At 43.0% G+C, this 17,748-nt stretch overlaps 1 protein-coding gene and 1 long non-coding RNA gene across 6 annotated transcripts; one reads left to right on the forward strand and one right to left on the reverse strand.

Moving 5' to 3' along the window:
* Positions 1-1,371: 1,371 nt before the first annotated feature.
* si:dkey-93h22.8 (uncharacterized protein LOC449943 homolog) lies at positions 1,372-9,157 on the reverse strand. 5 transcript variants are annotated; one of them, XM_044191405.1, is made up of 11 exons: positions 8,943-9,157; positions 7,519-7,623; positions 7,136-7,285; positions 5,052-6,783; positions 4,853-4,906; positions 3,875-4,760; positions 3,580-3,789; positions 3,366-3,426; positions 3,148-3,269; positions 2,877-3,028; positions 1,372-1,761 (listed from the first exon to the last, which is right to left on the reverse strand). In XM_044191405.1, exons 1-11 carry the CDS (start codon positions 9,036-9,038, stop codon positions 1,655-1,657), a joined length of 3,675 nt encoding a protein of 1,224 aa, XP_044047340.1. In that variant the 5' UTR covers positions 9,039-9,157; the 3' UTR covers positions 1,372-1,654. The 5 variants fall into 5 exon arrangements, with proteins under 5 accessions (XP_044047340.1, XP_044047339.1, XP_044047342.1 ...); XM_044191404.1 differs by having other exon boundaries at positions 3,366-3,429; positions 8,943-9,156; XM_044191407.1 differs by having other exon boundaries at positions 3,366-3,429; positions 8,948-9,109.
* On the forward strand, positions 9,035-10,514 carry LOC122873982. Its single transcript, XR_006377550.1, has 2 exons — positions 9,035-9,170; positions 10,432-10,514. It is a non-coding gene; the product is annotated as an uncharacterized LOC122873982 (long non-coding RNA).
* The last annotated feature ends 7,234 nt before the right edge of the window (positions 10,515-17,748 follow it).

Below are 17,748 nucleotides of genomic sequence, written 5' to 3' on the forward strand. Positions count from 1 at the left end.
CACACATTATTAAGTTGAATACTAATCAAGCTTATGTGTGAGCTTACAGAGGCCTGACCATCACCATTTAACAAGTGATGAAGTATGGGTTTGCACCATTATTCATTTTATTACTTACACCTGTGCTATGCAAAATTTGTTGGTGCCTAATGCTTCAAAAGAGGCAAGTTGTCCATAAAAACCTGAACGTTAGCTGAAAGTTCCCCTCCAGACATGTTTAAAGACATAAAAAGACTAAAATCATTATTTGTATGTGATACGGTTTTTTTCTCCACAAAACAGTTCAATCACCTGGTTAAATTATACCTACTCTTTCTCCCTTTTTGAAAAATCCTAAATCTATGAATATTGAGTGGAGGGGAACTATAAATGACCACTGTACATATTGCATGTCTTTTCTTGAACCCAATAGACCACATAGATGACTAAAATCAGTTTGTTAATTGCTAAAAAAATCACAATGATATGATCAAGTGGTGCAATGACGACCTCCAGCAAAGTATATAGAGTTCAGGGGACGTGAGAGGTTGTGTGTGGATCTGGAGACATTTTAATATGCCATTGCAGGAAAGGCATAGGTGTAATTAATAACATTAATGATAGCTCTGTTTCGTTTCGATGTGCTAGAAAGCCATGACAATGAGCTGGTGGGGACACAATGGGGCCCGGGAAGTGGAACACTTAATTGGAGTACATTTATAATCAATGTTACACCTGTGTTTGACAATTCATTTTGTCTGTTATGAGAAAGGTCTATTGAAAGAGCAGAGAAGTTAGAAAAAAGTTATAGAAGAGCAGAAAAATGATGAAAAGTTTGAGATGCCATAGTTAAATCCACATTTTATGTCACTACTTTTATATTTGATGGGGCAGTCTTCAAGATTTCTAACGCACATGAAGTGGTGAGCGTTAATTAAGTTGCTGACTCCGTAAGGGATGGGAATGAGGCTGCGGAGGATCTAAAGGCAGCAGATAAAAAAGGCTTTGAGCTGATGTGTCAAGAGAGACAATTTTGATTAAAAAAAAAGAGCAAGAGTCTGGAGTTGAGATTAGGGGCCTGCAGAACAAATTGGCTGGATGTTATGAGTCAGCAAAACCACAGGAGCCCATATCAGAAAATGAAACACATGGAAACCAGCAAGACACAGAGCTGAAAGCAGAAACACGATCCAGGGTCATTGAGAGGAAGAATTAAGCTAGAGATGTTGCGATTAGACTGACAGACTTGTACTGTGGCAGCGAACTGTTCGACCTGTCAAACATAGATGTAAAGAATAATATTAATAGTGAAGCACTCAGATGGCACTGTATGGCTTACTGGTATGGTTCTTTTGGATTTAATGAACCAAATAAACTAAAGTTGACAGTTCATCATCATCATCAGGAAACACAGCCTTTATTTTTTATATACAAATGTAAAAAACTTTGTGTGTTATGGAATGCAAAAGAAATCTAATAACATGTAATCAAATTAACAGTGCTACATATTCATACATATTAACTGTACACATCAGAAACTGCATGCATATTAAGAGTCAAAATATGAAAAAAAAAAAAAACATGCTAACATTTGCTACATAAGTGTGAGCATAAGGCTCTGAGGTTCATCTCTGCCACATGCAGCTCTGTGTTCTTGTCCTCCCACACAGCTCTGCTACCTCTTTAATCCTCTCTGGGCCTGTTTCAGCAACGAATCAAAGTCGAGGTCCTCAAACCTGCTCTTGGCAGGAGACGGGTCTGCATCTGGATCTCTGTTTGCATCTAAGGAAGAGAGGGATGTTTACAGGCTCACTGTTATGTTCAATGACTTCCGCATTAAAAATACAAGGGGTGTACAATGTAACTGACACAGTAGCCCAGCAATAAACACTCTGTGAAGCTTACAATGTCCAAATCCACTAAAAGCAAGGAAGCATTGTTTCAAGCTTTCAGTTTGACTTGAAAGCCATCATCAGGAGCAGGTAGAGGTGTCAGATACAACCGCTAATAAACAACAGATGTGCCAGCTCATTACTCAGATGCATCACTTGGGCTGATGATGTTTTCTAACAACTCTACCTGATGATGGTTTTAAAGAAAAACTGAAAGCTTAAAAACAGTTCCATCTGAAGATGTGGTATTCCTCCTTCCAGAATTGTATCTCAAAAACTGAATTTTTGACAGTATTTTGAATCCTCTCCTCATGTAAACCACTGCAGTCAATGGAAACAGAGCATCTATAAACATCAGTTTGTCATTTATGGAACAATCAATCTTTGTAAAAATAAATTACTGACATCACTATGTTGTCTAGATGAAGTCCATAAATTCTCAGAATTTTGTCTTGATAACTGAATTTTTGACACTGGTTTGAAATCTGCCCTTAAGCCGTTATCACAACCCTGGTTGTTGCATAAGTCTTAGTGTGAAGCCACCTCTGACGTTCCTGTTTCGCGGGTAGTTCAGCGTGATCACAACATGCCATTGGTGACAAAAGGTTGTGAGTTCAAGGCCCGGGTGAAGCACAATGAACATCTTATGTCAGCAGTCATCAACCCTGCTCCTGGAGAGCTACTGCATGCATGTTTTAGGCATCTCCCCACTCTAACACACTTGATTCTAATTATGAACTCATTATCCAGCCCATGACAAGCTTCAGCTGCTTCCGCTCACATTTTTTGCTCAATTGACACCAATGGCTAATGATTGAATCAGTTAATTCACATTCTACCAGGGATATTATATTATGGTTTCTATGGTGCAGCTTGCACAAACAACAGTGGCGGGGCTTTGACAGGGTATGCCAAGAGATAAGCTATAAATATATCAACTTCAACAAGGGAAAATGTTTGCCTTCACTATAGCGATGCAATTGACTTTGTGGTTTTGAGTCTCACCTAGGTCAGCGTAGTGAGAGTTACAGAACTGTCTTCTTCCACCAAAGCAGATGTCAAACGGCAGCTCATCAGGCTTCCGTACTTTGCCGCCGTTATCGATGGCTGCGAAAGCATCTTTCATGTTGTAGAATGTGACAAAGCCGTAGTGGTCACTATGGGAAGCAAAGGTGCAGGATTTTAATACTGATAAATACAGATTAAATGGTACAAAAAACACTGTAAAAAGGCAATAAAAGCATTTAAAAACATAATTCTAATTGTGCATACTTACCCTCGATCTCTAAAGTGAAGCGACACACATTCTACTTCTCCAAATTGAGTGAAGCGTTCTCTCAGTTCATCGTGTGTCATAGACCTGCAGATGCGGCCGACATACACCACCCTGCGCTCTTCCTGTATAAGAGCATTTTTTTTGAATTACTCACCACTCATTACTCAACCAAGAAACCACAAACACATTAGCTGACATGTCAGTAATCCTTTACTCACTATGGCTTTAAGCTTCTGAATCCTCATCTCATGCTCTCTCCTGAGCTTCCTGGACTCTCTGCTGCTGTAGGGATGATGAGTTGAGAGAGATTACACTCGTAAACTCAGTAAAGCCAGAAAGAGACGCAGAGATAATTGACATTTAAAAAGGAACACCTACATTTTATTTTCCTGTTATCAAATGTCTACATGGAAAACTCCAACATTAACTGACCTGTAAACATCTCTCCACTGCCTATGGCAATTCCGCGGGGATGGCGATCGGGATCTGGATGGGGACCTAGACTGGGTCCAAGATCTGGATCTCGACCTGCTGCATCTCGATCGAGAGTAAGACCACCTGTAGCGCCGAGGTGGGGAGCGGGAAATGGAGCGAGAGGACGACGACGAACATGAACTGCTCTCTGAACGCTTGTGTCGGTGCCTGCAAGATGGACAAATTGAGAATTAGGAGTGATGGGCAAAGAGGACAAATGAATAACCGAACATGAAAAACAGAAGATGATTACTTTTGTCTTTTTGGAGAGGGCGATGCAGAACTGGAGGAGGACGACGACGATGAGGAACAAGAGCTGCAGCTGGAGTCAGAACGAGGAGATCTTCTCCGATATCTCCTTTTCTCCCTCCCTCTGACAGGAGGGCTGGGTGGAGGTGTAGGGAGAGTGCACGGGGCTGTCTGGTCTTGCTCTTTGGCAGCACTGTCTGAAAGCGACAGGACTTTATCTGTGGACGGGTTTGTCTCTGATCTGGGTTGCTCAGAGAGACACTGCATCACAGACTTTGCAGAGTTACTAACAGTGGTGGTAACTTCACCGGTGGAGGTCTGTTTGTTGCATTCGGCAGCAGCACTTGAGTCGTGGGCGGTCACCTGCAATTCATCAGTGCTTTTAGAAATATCCTTGAGTTTAGAGGCTCTGCTACGCTGAGTAGCACTTGTAAGTGAACGGTCTACAGGCCCGCAGTAATCGTGATCGGAGGATACAGTTGAATACATGTGAGCAGAGGTATGAGCGGCAGGGAACTCTGAGAGGTTAGTGTGCGTCTTCTTGGATGGTAGAGGACGGGGGTCGATTATCTGAATGGCCTTGGATGGAGGATTTTTGCGTCTTGCTGGCAGATCTTGTTGAGTGCTGAGGATGATGTCAGTGCCGAGGGGCTCTGGGATGTCCACACCCTCCGACATCTGAAGATGTGGTAAATTCCTGAGGGTTTTTGGAGTGCCCGGTGATTCTGAAGTGCTTAAAGGTTTAAGTGGTTCCACAGGGGGCGTCAGTACTGATCTGCAGCCTCTTTCTCTTCCTACAGGCTGAGTTCTGTCCAAGTCCAAGTGTCCATCTGTTGGAAGGTTTGAAGTAGGACTAACAAGTTTGGGCTCACACACTCTCTCCTCTTTAGCTGGAGGAGGAAGAATAATAACAAAAAAAAGTTACACAAGACTGGACATGAGCATCCAACAATAGAGTGTTATCAGTAATCTGATCACTCACCTTGTGTTTCCTCAAACTGCTCCAGCAGGCTGGTCAGATCAGGCGCTTCAATTCCTGAACAGACAGACATATAAAGATTACTTTAGAAGATGCTGTTTATTTCTCCCCTTATTCTTAGCATCGTCACAGTAAACTCAATATATCAATTAAAGAAATGTAGCTTTAGTGCCTTCATTGCAGCCATGTCTCAACACTTTACCTGAGTCAGCTGTTGCACTCTGCACTCTACAGACAAACTGAAGGGCAGGCGATGGTTCCTTAGGCGGGGATTTACTGGGAAGAACTTCCGGCAATGAGTGAGACGGTGGCTGACTGCAGTATGGCGCGAGGGAAGGGCACTTTATTTGACTCACTGTATCTGGACTTGGTGATAGAGGAGTCTCTGGTTCCAGTTTGGTTTCTTTCGTGTGGTTCGGGCTGCATTTTTGAGGCTGTAGTTTCTTGCTCCCTGAGGAAGATTCGGTTGTGGTTTTGCACAGTGCTGGAGATCTAGAGGAGAGACCTGAAGCTATCTCAGTAAACTTGTTTTTAATTTCCTGAAACAGGGTGGTGCAGTCCTGGTTTAGTAACATCACTTTGGGCTTTGGCCCTATGGACGATTGCTGTTGTTGAAGAGATGTGCCTGAGGATTCATTGTGGATTTCTTGAAAGTGCCTGGTGCTGTCAAGGTTGGAGTCTCTGCTGAGGAACTCCACTTTGGACTCTGATGAGGAGTGGTCAGAGCAGGGTGATGCTGTTTGGCTAACTGGAAGGGGGAGGAGGACGGGATTTGGGGGATCACTACTGAGCAGTGTTGGTTTCTTTACCGGACTTATTTTGCTTTCAGGCACAGTAACTCTGGTGTTAGTTGTGACGTCTGGCGGTGGACTAGCATGTGAGATGATTTTGGATTCAGTCCTTGGGCACTTTAATGTGCTGCGACATAGAGGAGTGGATGATTTGGTCTCTGAGGGGTGAGGCCTGGGCGGAGCACAGGTGCGATGGGTCTTGTAACCAGCAGTGTGAGATCTATGGAGCGGATCAGCACCACTTCTTTGACCATCTGGATAATGGTGTGCTGTCTTTGGTCCACAGCTGTTTTGTCTTTGTCCCTGTAAACAGAGGATGGGGGTCAGCTCCTTGGGGGGCTCAGAAACAGAGGGCCACTTGGTGGTGTAGTTCCTCTGTTTCTCCACCAGGGGCTGTCTCTTTTGGCGCAGCTGTCTGTACTGTTGGAGGCTGAGTGACTTGGCCTTTGTCTCACCTTTAGGTGGCAGAACCTCAATATCGTACCCAGGTACGGGTTCAGGTGCTGAGCCAGCTGGAATTTCAAGTGCTTTTGCGCTGTTCGGTGGAGCCGACACAGTTTCACGTGTGTGCCCACTTGTTAGATTTTTCTCGTTCAGTCCCTTTTCCACTGATTCATCAATTGAAGCCACTTGAACGTGGCCAAAGCGCACCCTTTTCTTCTCTCTGGATGATGGCGCTCTGGACGAGTTTCCGTTCAGCAACACACCTTTCAAGAGTTTGCCATCATCGCTCTTTTCATCTCCCTCCTTTGTCTCTTTCACAGCTACCTCGTCATCAGACACAACATTTATCTCTTCATCACACTCTTCAGTGGGTCTCTCATACTTCCACACCTCTTCCTGAGAGAATAAGTTGTGCTTTCTCCTCAGTTTATCCCCCTCCTCTTCCACATGCAGCTTCAGACAGTAGGGGTGCATGATCTTCACCAGGTTGACGAGAGAAGTTGAGGTGAAAACCTCAACTTCAGCCTTTGCTTTCTTATTTTTGGAATGAAACAATGTTGAACTTTGTTGTCTGAACAGCTGTGGGGGGCTGCTTCTCTCTATTTTGCTCTCATCTTCCTTTTCTCCTTCAATCTTAATTGTGAATGTTACATTTGGTGATTTGGATCTTGGTCTAAGTTTGTCTGCAAGTGATGGTTCCTAAAGAGAAGAGAGAAAAAAAATAAAAATAAAAGTTAGTTCTTGAGTCTATTTATTTGTCAGCAGAAAGGGTTAATAATGGGACGTCAGAAATTTTGTAGGCACTTCACTATTGTGTTCATGCATGTTCAGTTCTCCAAGGTATGTCGCTCATCTTTATCCAAGCTATCATGTAATATTTCAGTCTTTTCAGTTTAACGACTGTTCATAGTTGCCTGAATTTGAACAGCATAACCAGGAAGTACCACTGAAGTGCAATGGAGTGGCTTTTGGGTAATAGGTTTTAATTTAAGTATTGTTTCCAAATAAGTTATTTAAGACTTGTGTTTCTTGTTCCTGAGTGTGCACCCACCACTGAGTCATCCCTACGCTCCGGGTGGGTGAGGAGCTTGGTGTCTGGCAGGGTGTCGAAGGGAGTCCCATCGTCATCCTCCACACTGTCCAGCATCTCAGTCAGGGCCGACAGCAGGGTCTCACTCTCTTCCTCCACTCCACTCTTATCCTGAAAAGGGGCACCGGAATCCAGATTTATACGCCAAATTCATATTCTACCAACATGTGATGAGTGTCAACTTTGGACCCGGAAGGAGAGTCAATAGAAATGCTGTCAGCAACATAAGAAAAGGGGGCTTCTACCAAACTTCTAATGTATAAAGCCCACAGTCCTGGGCTACTCCCAGATATGTTTATTGTGGTGATGTGCAGTGATGCATATATATCTGCTTTAACTCTGACCTCTGATGCGACAGTGGAGTCTTCAAAAATGGCCAGGATTGAGTGATCCATGCAGGACTGTGGGTCCATCGCCACACCTTCCACATCACGTCGACTCGGGACCAACTGCAGAGACACAAACACACAAACGTCACATTACACCCATGTGTTGTGCACTTGTATGCACACTGATCTGCTCTATTCCTTCGTCCTGCAAGTTTGCAATACACTCCTTCCTCAGGACCAGAAGCGGAGGCACACACGCAACAGCTCGAAATGAACTTTCTCAGCATGAAGAGGAAAGGCCAATTCTGACAATGCTCCAGATACAGCCGCAAGGCAGAGCTGATGCTTAACCCGTGTTTATTAAGCAATGAGCTAAATAAATACACTGATGAGGAGACATCTCTATATAAATTAGCATGACATTCAACAAATTTGGAACATAAAATAAAGCTGCAACCACTAACTAACGATTTTCTTGATTAATCATTTGGTCTATAAAATATCGGACAATAGTGAAAAATGCTGATTGCAATTTCTAAAACGGTCAACAGTACAAAACCTGAGATATCTAGTTTACTATCACTGACGACCACGAAAGCCAACCAGACACCAGTTAATTTCTGGCACTGCAACAATGATCTGATTGTCTTTTAATTTTCTGTCACTCAACTAATTGCTTAAATCGAGTAATCGTTTCAGCTCCACAAAATTGAAAAAACTGCTGCAAACACATGTGCACATATACACGTGGGAATCATGGGACCAGGACAGGCACGCTGTCAAAGAGCAGCGTCTCACTCCACCGAAGATTTGTCAGGACAGAGGTGTGTAAGGGGGCAGACTGAGGGGACAAGAGGCGGGTCACTCACAGCCTGCACACCATCTTCTGGGAAATTAAAACAAGAGCTCTCAGGGCCTGTCCTACTGTAACAAGCCATCTATACGCTCCCAGGTGACAGTGAAGCAGTGTATAGCTGTGCCTGCCTTGCAACAACTTATAATTAAGCTTGAGGCAGCGAAACAAGGACTCTAAAGCTAGAGTACTGTAGAAGAAAAAAGGGGACAGTGTAGTGAGCAGGACAGTGCCGAGGGTGTAGCCTTCTCCGAACATCTTGTACTTGAGAGGAAATGAGCCGGTCTCCCTGTCAGCTGTCACACGTCGATGCTTGTATTTATTATGTTAAACATGAACAAAGAGGTTACGACATTAACTAACTTGGCAATTAAGCTGTTTCCGTAGCTACATGGGCCAAATAGCAGACGGATAGGCCAGCTGAGCCAACTGCCTGGTCACTAACGTTACCTCAGTAGTGGTTCTACCCTGTTTCAGCCACGTGTCGCCATGCCTGCATGTGGCCTCGCAGGGCTTTTAAAACATCGAGAACCGCTCGTATGCCGCTATTTTGCTGTCAAATTAGCTAAAATGAGCAAACCGGTACCTCACTGGGAGTGTTGCTGGCCAGAAGGTCGCTGTTACCAGCATTTAAATCCCCGTCTTTCCCACTCCACCGCGCCGCCATCTTGCTGCTCCACATGGTCCGCTGGCAGGCCGGAGAGAGACACGTGGTCACCGCGTGGAAGCACGCAGAGAACACCGACCTGGAGTCAGATTGACACCACTAATGCCATTAGTGAGAGCGAAGGAATGAGGATAACTCAGATCCAAGGTCAGCTATATGTATGTCCCATGTTCTTTAATGAACGCCAATTGGTTTTCTCTTAAAACGTACCCGTATTTTATTTTGCTGCAAAGACTCAGGATAATGGGTCAAAGCTATTTTTGTATTGATTATTAGTTATATTTGTTACATAAAAAGAAAGTCTGATTAAGGGAACGGCTTTTCATGTCCCTGTGACTACTAACACACGTAACTATTGTTTGTTTAGCTGCTTTCATATCATGTCAGTACTGTAAATTAAGTCCCTATAAATCAGAATTGTTGCTAGTAGAAGTAGTTTTACTATTTTTATTTTCTTTACTTGCTCAAAAACGACATCTAGCGTCCAAATGACAACAGCACAAGTTCTGCTCACAGTAAACATACAGCAAATAGACGACAGGCGGCAGCAATCACCCAAATACACTATCAATTTTCATAGAACTGTAATTATCCCATCCTATGACACAATTAATAAAGTAGAGGCAGTTTGAAAAAAATCTGTAGGCTATATTAATCAAGTTACTTGTGTTTTTATTAAATAAAAATGCAGCATTTCAGCAAAATGAGATACTGCTCACAGGCCTCACACATTATGAAATTAACGGTTTGTTTGGATCTGTTTTCCCCCTTTATGGCAGGAGGCTTTAATAGAGAGAGCAGTTATAGTGTAACAGGGAGTTATCTTGAAACTGGAAAGAATGCTCTGTTAAGCTGTTAAATTCACCCAAGTGCTCCATTATTTCATGCAAATATCGGTGCGTTCAACATCAGCATCATAGTATGTCAGACTTCATAATAGGGGGGATTAATACAATCAATCCTTGAAGTGGCGTCTTTATAGCAAGCAAAGCAAAGAGTGTATCTGCTTCCTGTGGTCTGCCTCTTCACCAGAACAGATTAGCTGCATGTTCAGACATTGCAATATTGATGTGTAGACTTTTGTGATTAATGTGTGTGCACATGCTTCCACCTTGACATGGTTTGCTGCTAGGGCCTAACAACAGTGTTACTACCCAGTTTCACTTGAAATGGCACCTACTGAGGTTCAAGATTTAAGTCTTTGCATTAATTAAAATGTGTTCAGGCCTCAGAAAGGATTTGTGCTGTACACTAGATCATTATGATTGAATGCATTTTATCGCTTGTGTTCACATAACTACTATACTGCTGAGGCCCTGCATGACTTCTACTTTGCAGTGACATGAATCAGAACCAGTGCTGTTTCATAATAAATCTTTGTTTTTTCTTCCCCCTTCATTCTGTGCAGCTCCACACTGCTACCTCATATGTGATGAATAAATATTCGAAACGTCTGAATAATAAACACAGCTGTCTAAACCAGTTTTTTCACCTGCGGTTTGCATTTCTTCCTCTCGCTGATGAAGACCCACAACGGCACCAAACCTCATGCTCCAATGACAAATCATATGATGGTCTCTGGATGGTTGATTACATTTACATATTCTGTTCAGCAGCCAAGTGTTTTCCTCTCATCTCCTACTGTAGTACTCATTACACTACCCTGTTTCCAATTGTGCAGTGATGCTGAAGTTGTTCCATTACATAGTAAAGCATTTCTACTGGAGTTTAAAGGATGAATCTGGTCATACCAGTCGAGCTTGACCAGCTGACATCATGTTTGTCAGATGAGGCTGATCAGTAGTGGTTAAAAACCTCTGGTTGTGTGAAATGAAATAAAAAAAAAAAAACAAAAAACAAAAAAAAAACAAATCTTAAAATAAATGGGTCTGTTCAAGTGTAACAAAATCCGCTGCCAGCACCTATATAGCTCACTAATGAACATGTTTTATCTCATTTGAGCTCTACAGGTGCTGGTAGGTGGATTTTGTTCATTCAGAGAGAGCCAGGCTAGCTGTTTCCCCCTGTTTCTAGTCTTTATGCTAAGCTAAGCTAACCGACTGCTGGCTTCAGCTTCATATTTAGTGTACAGACATGAGAGTGGTTTGAATCTTCTCATCTAACTCTCAGCAAGAAAGCAAATAAGCCAATAACCCAAAATGTTTAACTATTCCTTTTAAAGAGGTACTCCAGCAATTTAGTACACTTCCATTAAGTCAGAATTTGAGAAGACGAGAAGGTAAAATTGATGCAAGAGTTCTGCAACCTGCCATGGCCATTTTGTTGCATAAAGCCTCAGGCTCTGGACGGGTTTGGTTATTTTCAAATGTAATTTATTAAGAAATTTCTAGTTTTCTCTGACTCTGCCAGTCATCGGTGTCATTGCATGTCTCGTGTTGTTTAAGGTAGATATGCAGTGCCCATCGGGAAGAGGGGAAGAGAGTGTAGCCAGTGTGTTGCATTAGTCTTGCGAGCTAACGGTCAGTAATGAATGAAATAAAACAAAAGATTCAGTTCAGTTAAGGTCTGGTATCAGTTTTAGGCCAATGCAGAACTCCATTGAGAGATCCTGACTCTTAGTACCTAACATGGGCCAAGCTTAAAAACTCTGGATCCTACATTTCCCACAATGCAACTCACTACCATCTTTCGTGAGACTTCCTCTGTCTGGTAAATGCTGATGTCTCTTACACTCCATGCCCTTCATTTGTAACACAAGTTTTCTGTAATCAATTTTAAGTCCCCAAGCTCAGTCTGAGGTTACATTATAATCCTTCCATACCAGAAAATTCAGTGTCGATCATCACAACAGCCTGCGTGTCAAAAAAGAAGTCGCCATACTGAACCTGCTCACTCACTGTAAATATTTCTACATGATTTTTTGTCTCATTTTCTGTACTTCATTTACAAACACAACCAACCTCAGAGCATCACCTCGTATAGTGTGTGGGTGTAGCAGTGTAGAGTGTGTGTGCAGTGTTGTGTGCGGATGTTTTTGTTCAAAAGGCGTGGAAATGGAGCAGCATGTTTAAGGAGAGCTGTTCTTACTGTACTGTGAAGGCCTGTCGAGAGAACCCCACCAGAGGAGAACGTGATAGTTTTAGTTGACAGTTCTTGTGCACGTATCAGATCATCAGAGCAGAAGATCACAATGTGTAGTGGACCTGCCATGCTTCACAAAGTACTCAGAAGAGTTGCCTCCTCGATGCAGGAAGGTATTTAAAAATATTCCACTTCTATAGCAATTTAGACAATTTAAGAACTACTGAGTGATGACAGACTTGAATATATTTTGAGTTGAAATCCCCCCCTGTACTGTAGCTTCCTGTTGGTAGGTGGAAATATGCTGTGTCCAGCGAATAATGTAGATAAATCTGTTGTGATTTATTTTCTCCACTAGATGGTAATATTATACATCTCCCAATAAGTTCTGCTCACACTTTCTGCTTTTCTGTTAGACCTCTAAAGTTGTGAATGAGTTAATTCCCACTGAGCTGATTGCTCCATGCAAGCCACCTATCCGCAGTGGATCCCGATCAGATATTCATACATGAATGAAATGGATGCATAATAAATTCAGGTTCATCACTTCTTCATTTGTGTGGTGTTATCTTGTATTATCTTACTGTTTTTCTGTGGAGGACAATGGATGTGTCTGGCCTGTTATCTCGTGCATACCAGCGAGGAGTTGACCTTTGTGTTAAATGTCATGGCGGTACACAGAGTCAATGGCAGTACTAGATTAGTTGGGAGAGAAATACGCTCACAGACACACACTTGAACAAGATACCAGATATTCCCTGTTCATTTGTTTTGATCCACAGGGCCACCTAGTGTGTACTTCCCACATACATACCTACAGTACATCTGCTCAGTGACCTCTATCTGTTTTCCTTTTTTTGTTTCCTTTGCTTTATCCCTTAATCCCATATCTTCTTCTGTACTTCACTCCCACCGCGCGCACACACACACACACACACACACACACACACACACACACACACACACACACACACACCACCTCCCACCTCATCTCCCACAACTCTTGAAACACATTACTGTCTGAAATGGGGCCAAAGCATCCTCCAGTCTCCAGCGGGTGAGGTGCGAGTGTGTTCAGAGGCGTGTGTAAGTGTGTTCAGGAGGGGGGAGTTCTGTGTAAGTGGGTCACCTAACTGCAGCATCCAGCGCCCAGCCACCATATCAGTACATGGCCCCACATGCTCAGACACACACATATTTAACCCACTCCCCATCCACTGTCCCCCTTTTTCAACTCGGGCCACTGTTTTTGGTTGGAAACGTAAAATACTCGGTCAGTCACTCATAAACAGACTTTTTTCCTAATTCCCTTAAGCGCTACAGAGTGCCAGACTTTACTCTCATTCTCAGGGGGGGGAAAGGAAGAAGAGTAAAAAAAAAACATCTTTCTCCTGTTTTTCTTACATGTCTCTCACTCCTGTCTCTCTTTATCACAACCCCCCTCCCGCGTCTCTCATCCATTCCTCACTCTTGACCTGCAGGAGGACTCCCACGGTGCTCTTTTGAATTTTCAAAGAGCCCATGAGGTCTAAGGAGTCAGATATATGCTTTCCTTCCTCCCTCAAATTTGCTGCTGTTGTGTGTGTGTGTGTGTGAGTGTTTTTTCTATATGACTTCCAGTCATCTTTAGCTGCTCGGTCATGTGTGTGTGTGTGTATGTGTGTATGCACTTCTATGACCTTTCAGATATTGTGTAATGCTGGGAGCAGTGTGTTATAAAAAGGCAAAAGCACTCTGATCTTTAACTTGACACCTTCTCTACTGGGGAAAGCAGGACACACAGGCGTTACTTTGAGACTGCTGAGTTCGGGAGTTGTTTTGCTGTCGTCCTCGTTTGATTTTTCTTTCCTTCAAGTAAGTCTTCTTTTTCTTTAGTTTTCATAGCAGAGAAGAGGAATGCCCTCCCACATGGTGCAGAGAACATCTGTTAGTGAGAAATGAAGGTCTGAGAGAGAAAGAGGAGGAGGAGGAGGAGGAGGAGGAAGGGAACTTACATTAATACAAGTGGGGAAAAGAAAGGAGGTGAAGAAAGAACAAAAGAGCATGCAGGTGGAAAGGGGAGGAGAGAAAGTGATAATACATCAGCTGGAGGAGACCACCGATCCCACAGAACAGCAGAGGTGAGAGACTATTTGGCAAGAGGTAGTGTCTTACAGGTGTACACGTTCACATGCACGTACACACACAGACACACTCAGTGTGGTAACAGAAGCCTACATCAATAATGTAGCTGAGAGAAACAGGATGCAGATTCTGCCTTACATAAGAGTTTACAGGGGGCTGGCTGGCTCAGAACACCCTCTTTCATTCTCTGGTTTGCCCTCAGGCTGGATGCACACAAGATTTCTTAAGCTAATTAACCACCACATTTGCCATCCAAACAACTTTTCAAGATGAGTGTGCTGCAACAAAGGCATGAGAGCGACGCTAAAGCCATTTTTAACATCAGTCTACTGACTTTAGGTGATTTGTTTTACTCTGTGGGTCAAAATTCTTAGTGTTTCTCCACTAGTCCCTATTTTGCTGGATCTTGCATTATTGAAGTTCTGTAACAGGCATGGTTTGTTGACAAAGAACAATTCCTTCAACATTAATGAACTGGGAACTGAACTTTGTCTCTGCAGCTGTGGACAAACTGATATGGTTGGACCTGCCAAGAGCCAAAACACATTGTTGGTCCGGGTCAAAGGGGTTACAGAGACATAATTGGAGTCTAGCAGGGGCCGTTATTTACCTTGGATAGAATACATAGGAAAAACACTTAGATTTAAAGCTGCACTAATCAATATTTTGCTATTTTTTTTATTTGAAAATTTTTGCTAGCAACGCGGCTCTCTCTCTCTCTCTCTCTCTCTCTCTCTCTCTCTCTCTCTCTCTCTCTCTCTCTCTCTATATATATATATATATATATATATATATATATATATATATATATATATATATACCTCTCTAGATGGCAATGTCGGTTTGTTAGTTGGTCCACTGCTTTGGTACACATTGAAATGTCTAAGCAATCACTAGATGGATTCCCATGAAATTTGTCACAGACATTCACGTCCCCCTCTTGATGAATTGTTATAACTTTACTGATCCCTGAACTTTTCATGTAGCTCCACCATCTGGTCAAAAACCTGCTAAACTCTACTATGTTTTAGCATCTTTCAGGTCATGGTTTTACTACACGCAGCTTAACTGTTTTGATTCACTCTCTCCGCTCTTTATCAGTGTTATTTCCACCAGCAGGCAGCTTTTTTCAGTGAAAAAGCAATAAAACCCCACTGTACACTACCTGCCCAGCACCACCAAACGGCAGACAGACACAGTTAGCAGCTAGTTGGTGAACATAATGGAACATTTAGCAGCTAGAGACAGATATTTCCCTCAGTTGGTGGAGACCAAACACAGAGCTAAAAGAGAGAAAATATTAGACTTTGACTCCAAATTAATGCTAATGTTGCTCCGTGTCTATTGGAAGTGTAAATAAGCAACTGTTCACTACACGTTACCCCTAACAACTTTATATGGTGATAATATGTCAATGCCGTGTTTACAACTTGTTGCGCTGACCCCAAGTTAAGCCAAAAAAAATCTGTCAGTTCAAGTTTAATCAAGATGTTCCATGTGTGCTTGTATATAAATAATTATGGGAAGGTGTAAGACAGTGTGCATTGCGCACACATCCGCTTGAAAGTATGAACTTGTCAAAACTGTCTCTATGAAACTGTTAATGTGTGCAGATGTATGTGTGAATCACAGTTTTCATTTGTAAATGTGTGTGTAGAAGCTCATCATGCTTGTGCTATCCTTTTTCTGCCACATTGCCATGGCGACAGTGCCCTCCCGGGGTAATGGGGGACGAGTGCGCCAGAGCTATTTATTCTCTCATTCTCCCTCCCTCCATCCCTCCATCCATCCATCCATCGCCCTCTCTTTCCCTGTATCTCTCTCTCTCTCTTCATCTCTGCCCTCTTCCTCCTGCAACCTCTCCATCTCTCTCCATCTCTCTCCATCTCCCTCCTTCCTCTGTTCTTTCTTCTTCTCTCTGATTGGCTTAATACTCTCCTCCTCAAAATGAGATACTGCCTAATGAGACAGAGGGTGAGGAAGAGAGGGAAGGAGACAAAGAGCGAGTGTCTTAAAAAAGGGAAGTAGAAATATGTGGGGGAGGCGATCTGTGCAGACCTGTGTTCGTCATTGCATGTTAAGAGAGAACCTGATTTAACAAAACCCTGTGATGTCATTTTGGTGGGAAATGGATGTCTATATATATATATTCCTACATTTAGCTTTTTGTCTTAGCCATGTGCATGTGTGTGTACTGTAATGTATATGTATGTATGTATGTATGAGTATGTGTGTTTGGATGGAAGCTGTGGGCTCAGTTGGGGTCATGACTTGGTTTGAAGAGTTGAAAATCTCTGAATGAGCAGTGTTTGTGTATACTGCATGTGTATGTTTAAAGTAGAGGTTACCAACCTTTTTGATTTGTGTCCGTCCCCTTTAAAACAAAGCAATGTCTACTTGTGACCCCTTCTCATAGGTGTAATACAGTACGGGTTCGGAATGGTTTTCCCCTTTCAGATTGTTTAATTTGAAGCCTTTAGAAGGCGGAAGGGCTGAAACTATCCAGTATTTAACAAGAAAATAGCAATGATCATAGAAAAGTCTGAAAAAATAAACAGAATTTTGTGTAGCAAAATAGTTTGATATTTTGGGAAATATGCTTTGTGCAGTGAGTTAGATGAGCAGTTCGATACCACCCAGCAGCTGGTTAGCTTAGCTTACACAGGATACACAGACAACAAACACTTGTTAGCAGGATCAGTTCATTGTTGATCTCTGTCTTTTCATTGGATTTGTCAACGATAAGAAAAATCTAAAATATCACCAGACTTCCTTAAGCAATAAGGTGTCATTTTGTAGCTATATAACCTGGGCCTAACAATTCTCTCTCACACACACACACATGCAAACTTGTGCATCTGACAGGGAAAGACAAATGCCATAGTGATGGAAGGAAGATTAGAGCGCGATGAAGACAGTGGGAGGGGGAGGCAGAACGGAAGAAAGAGTAATACGGAAAGAGAGACAGCGAGGGAGGAGGGAGGAGAGAGGAGAGAGGGGGGGGAGGGCAGGAGAGATAAATGGCCGAGTAGACGGGAAGATGAGTGAAGCGAGAGAGCAACACTGTGTGGCATACTGCAGACAGAAAGACTAACGGAGCGACACACACACACACACACACATACACACACAGAGAGAGCGAGAGAGAGAGAGAGCGGAGGCACGTCGATCCCCCCCCCCTGCCCTCCCTGCCATGTAGCAGACCTTCGCTGGATGGTAACAAGCCACTCAGACGGCTGCAGTGCACGCACACACACACAGCCAGATTTCCTGAAGATCATTTAAACCTTCATGTACGTGTGTGTTCATGTGTGTGTGTGTCATTGTAGCAGCAGCGGTGAAAAACAGCCTGTACATATTTAAAGGAGGGAAAAAAAGGGACCCACATCACAGGGTTGTTATTCTCTCAAATCTGCCTCTCAGGTCACTTTGACAGTCCACTCTCTCTCTCCCTCTCTCGCTCTAGCACACACACACACACACACACACACACACACTCTCTCTCTCTCTCTCGAGCACTCAGCCTCTCGTTCCCTCCCTTTCTCTTCCTCTCTTCCTC

Source organism: Siniperca chuatsi, linkage group LG3, assembly GCF_020085105.1.
Source record: "Siniperca chuatsi isolate FFG_IHB_CAS linkage group LG3, ASM2008510v1, whole genome shotgun sequence".
Taxonomy (NCBI): Eukaryota; Metazoa; Chordata; class Actinopteri; order Centrarchiformes; family Sinipercidae; genus Siniperca; species Siniperca chuatsi.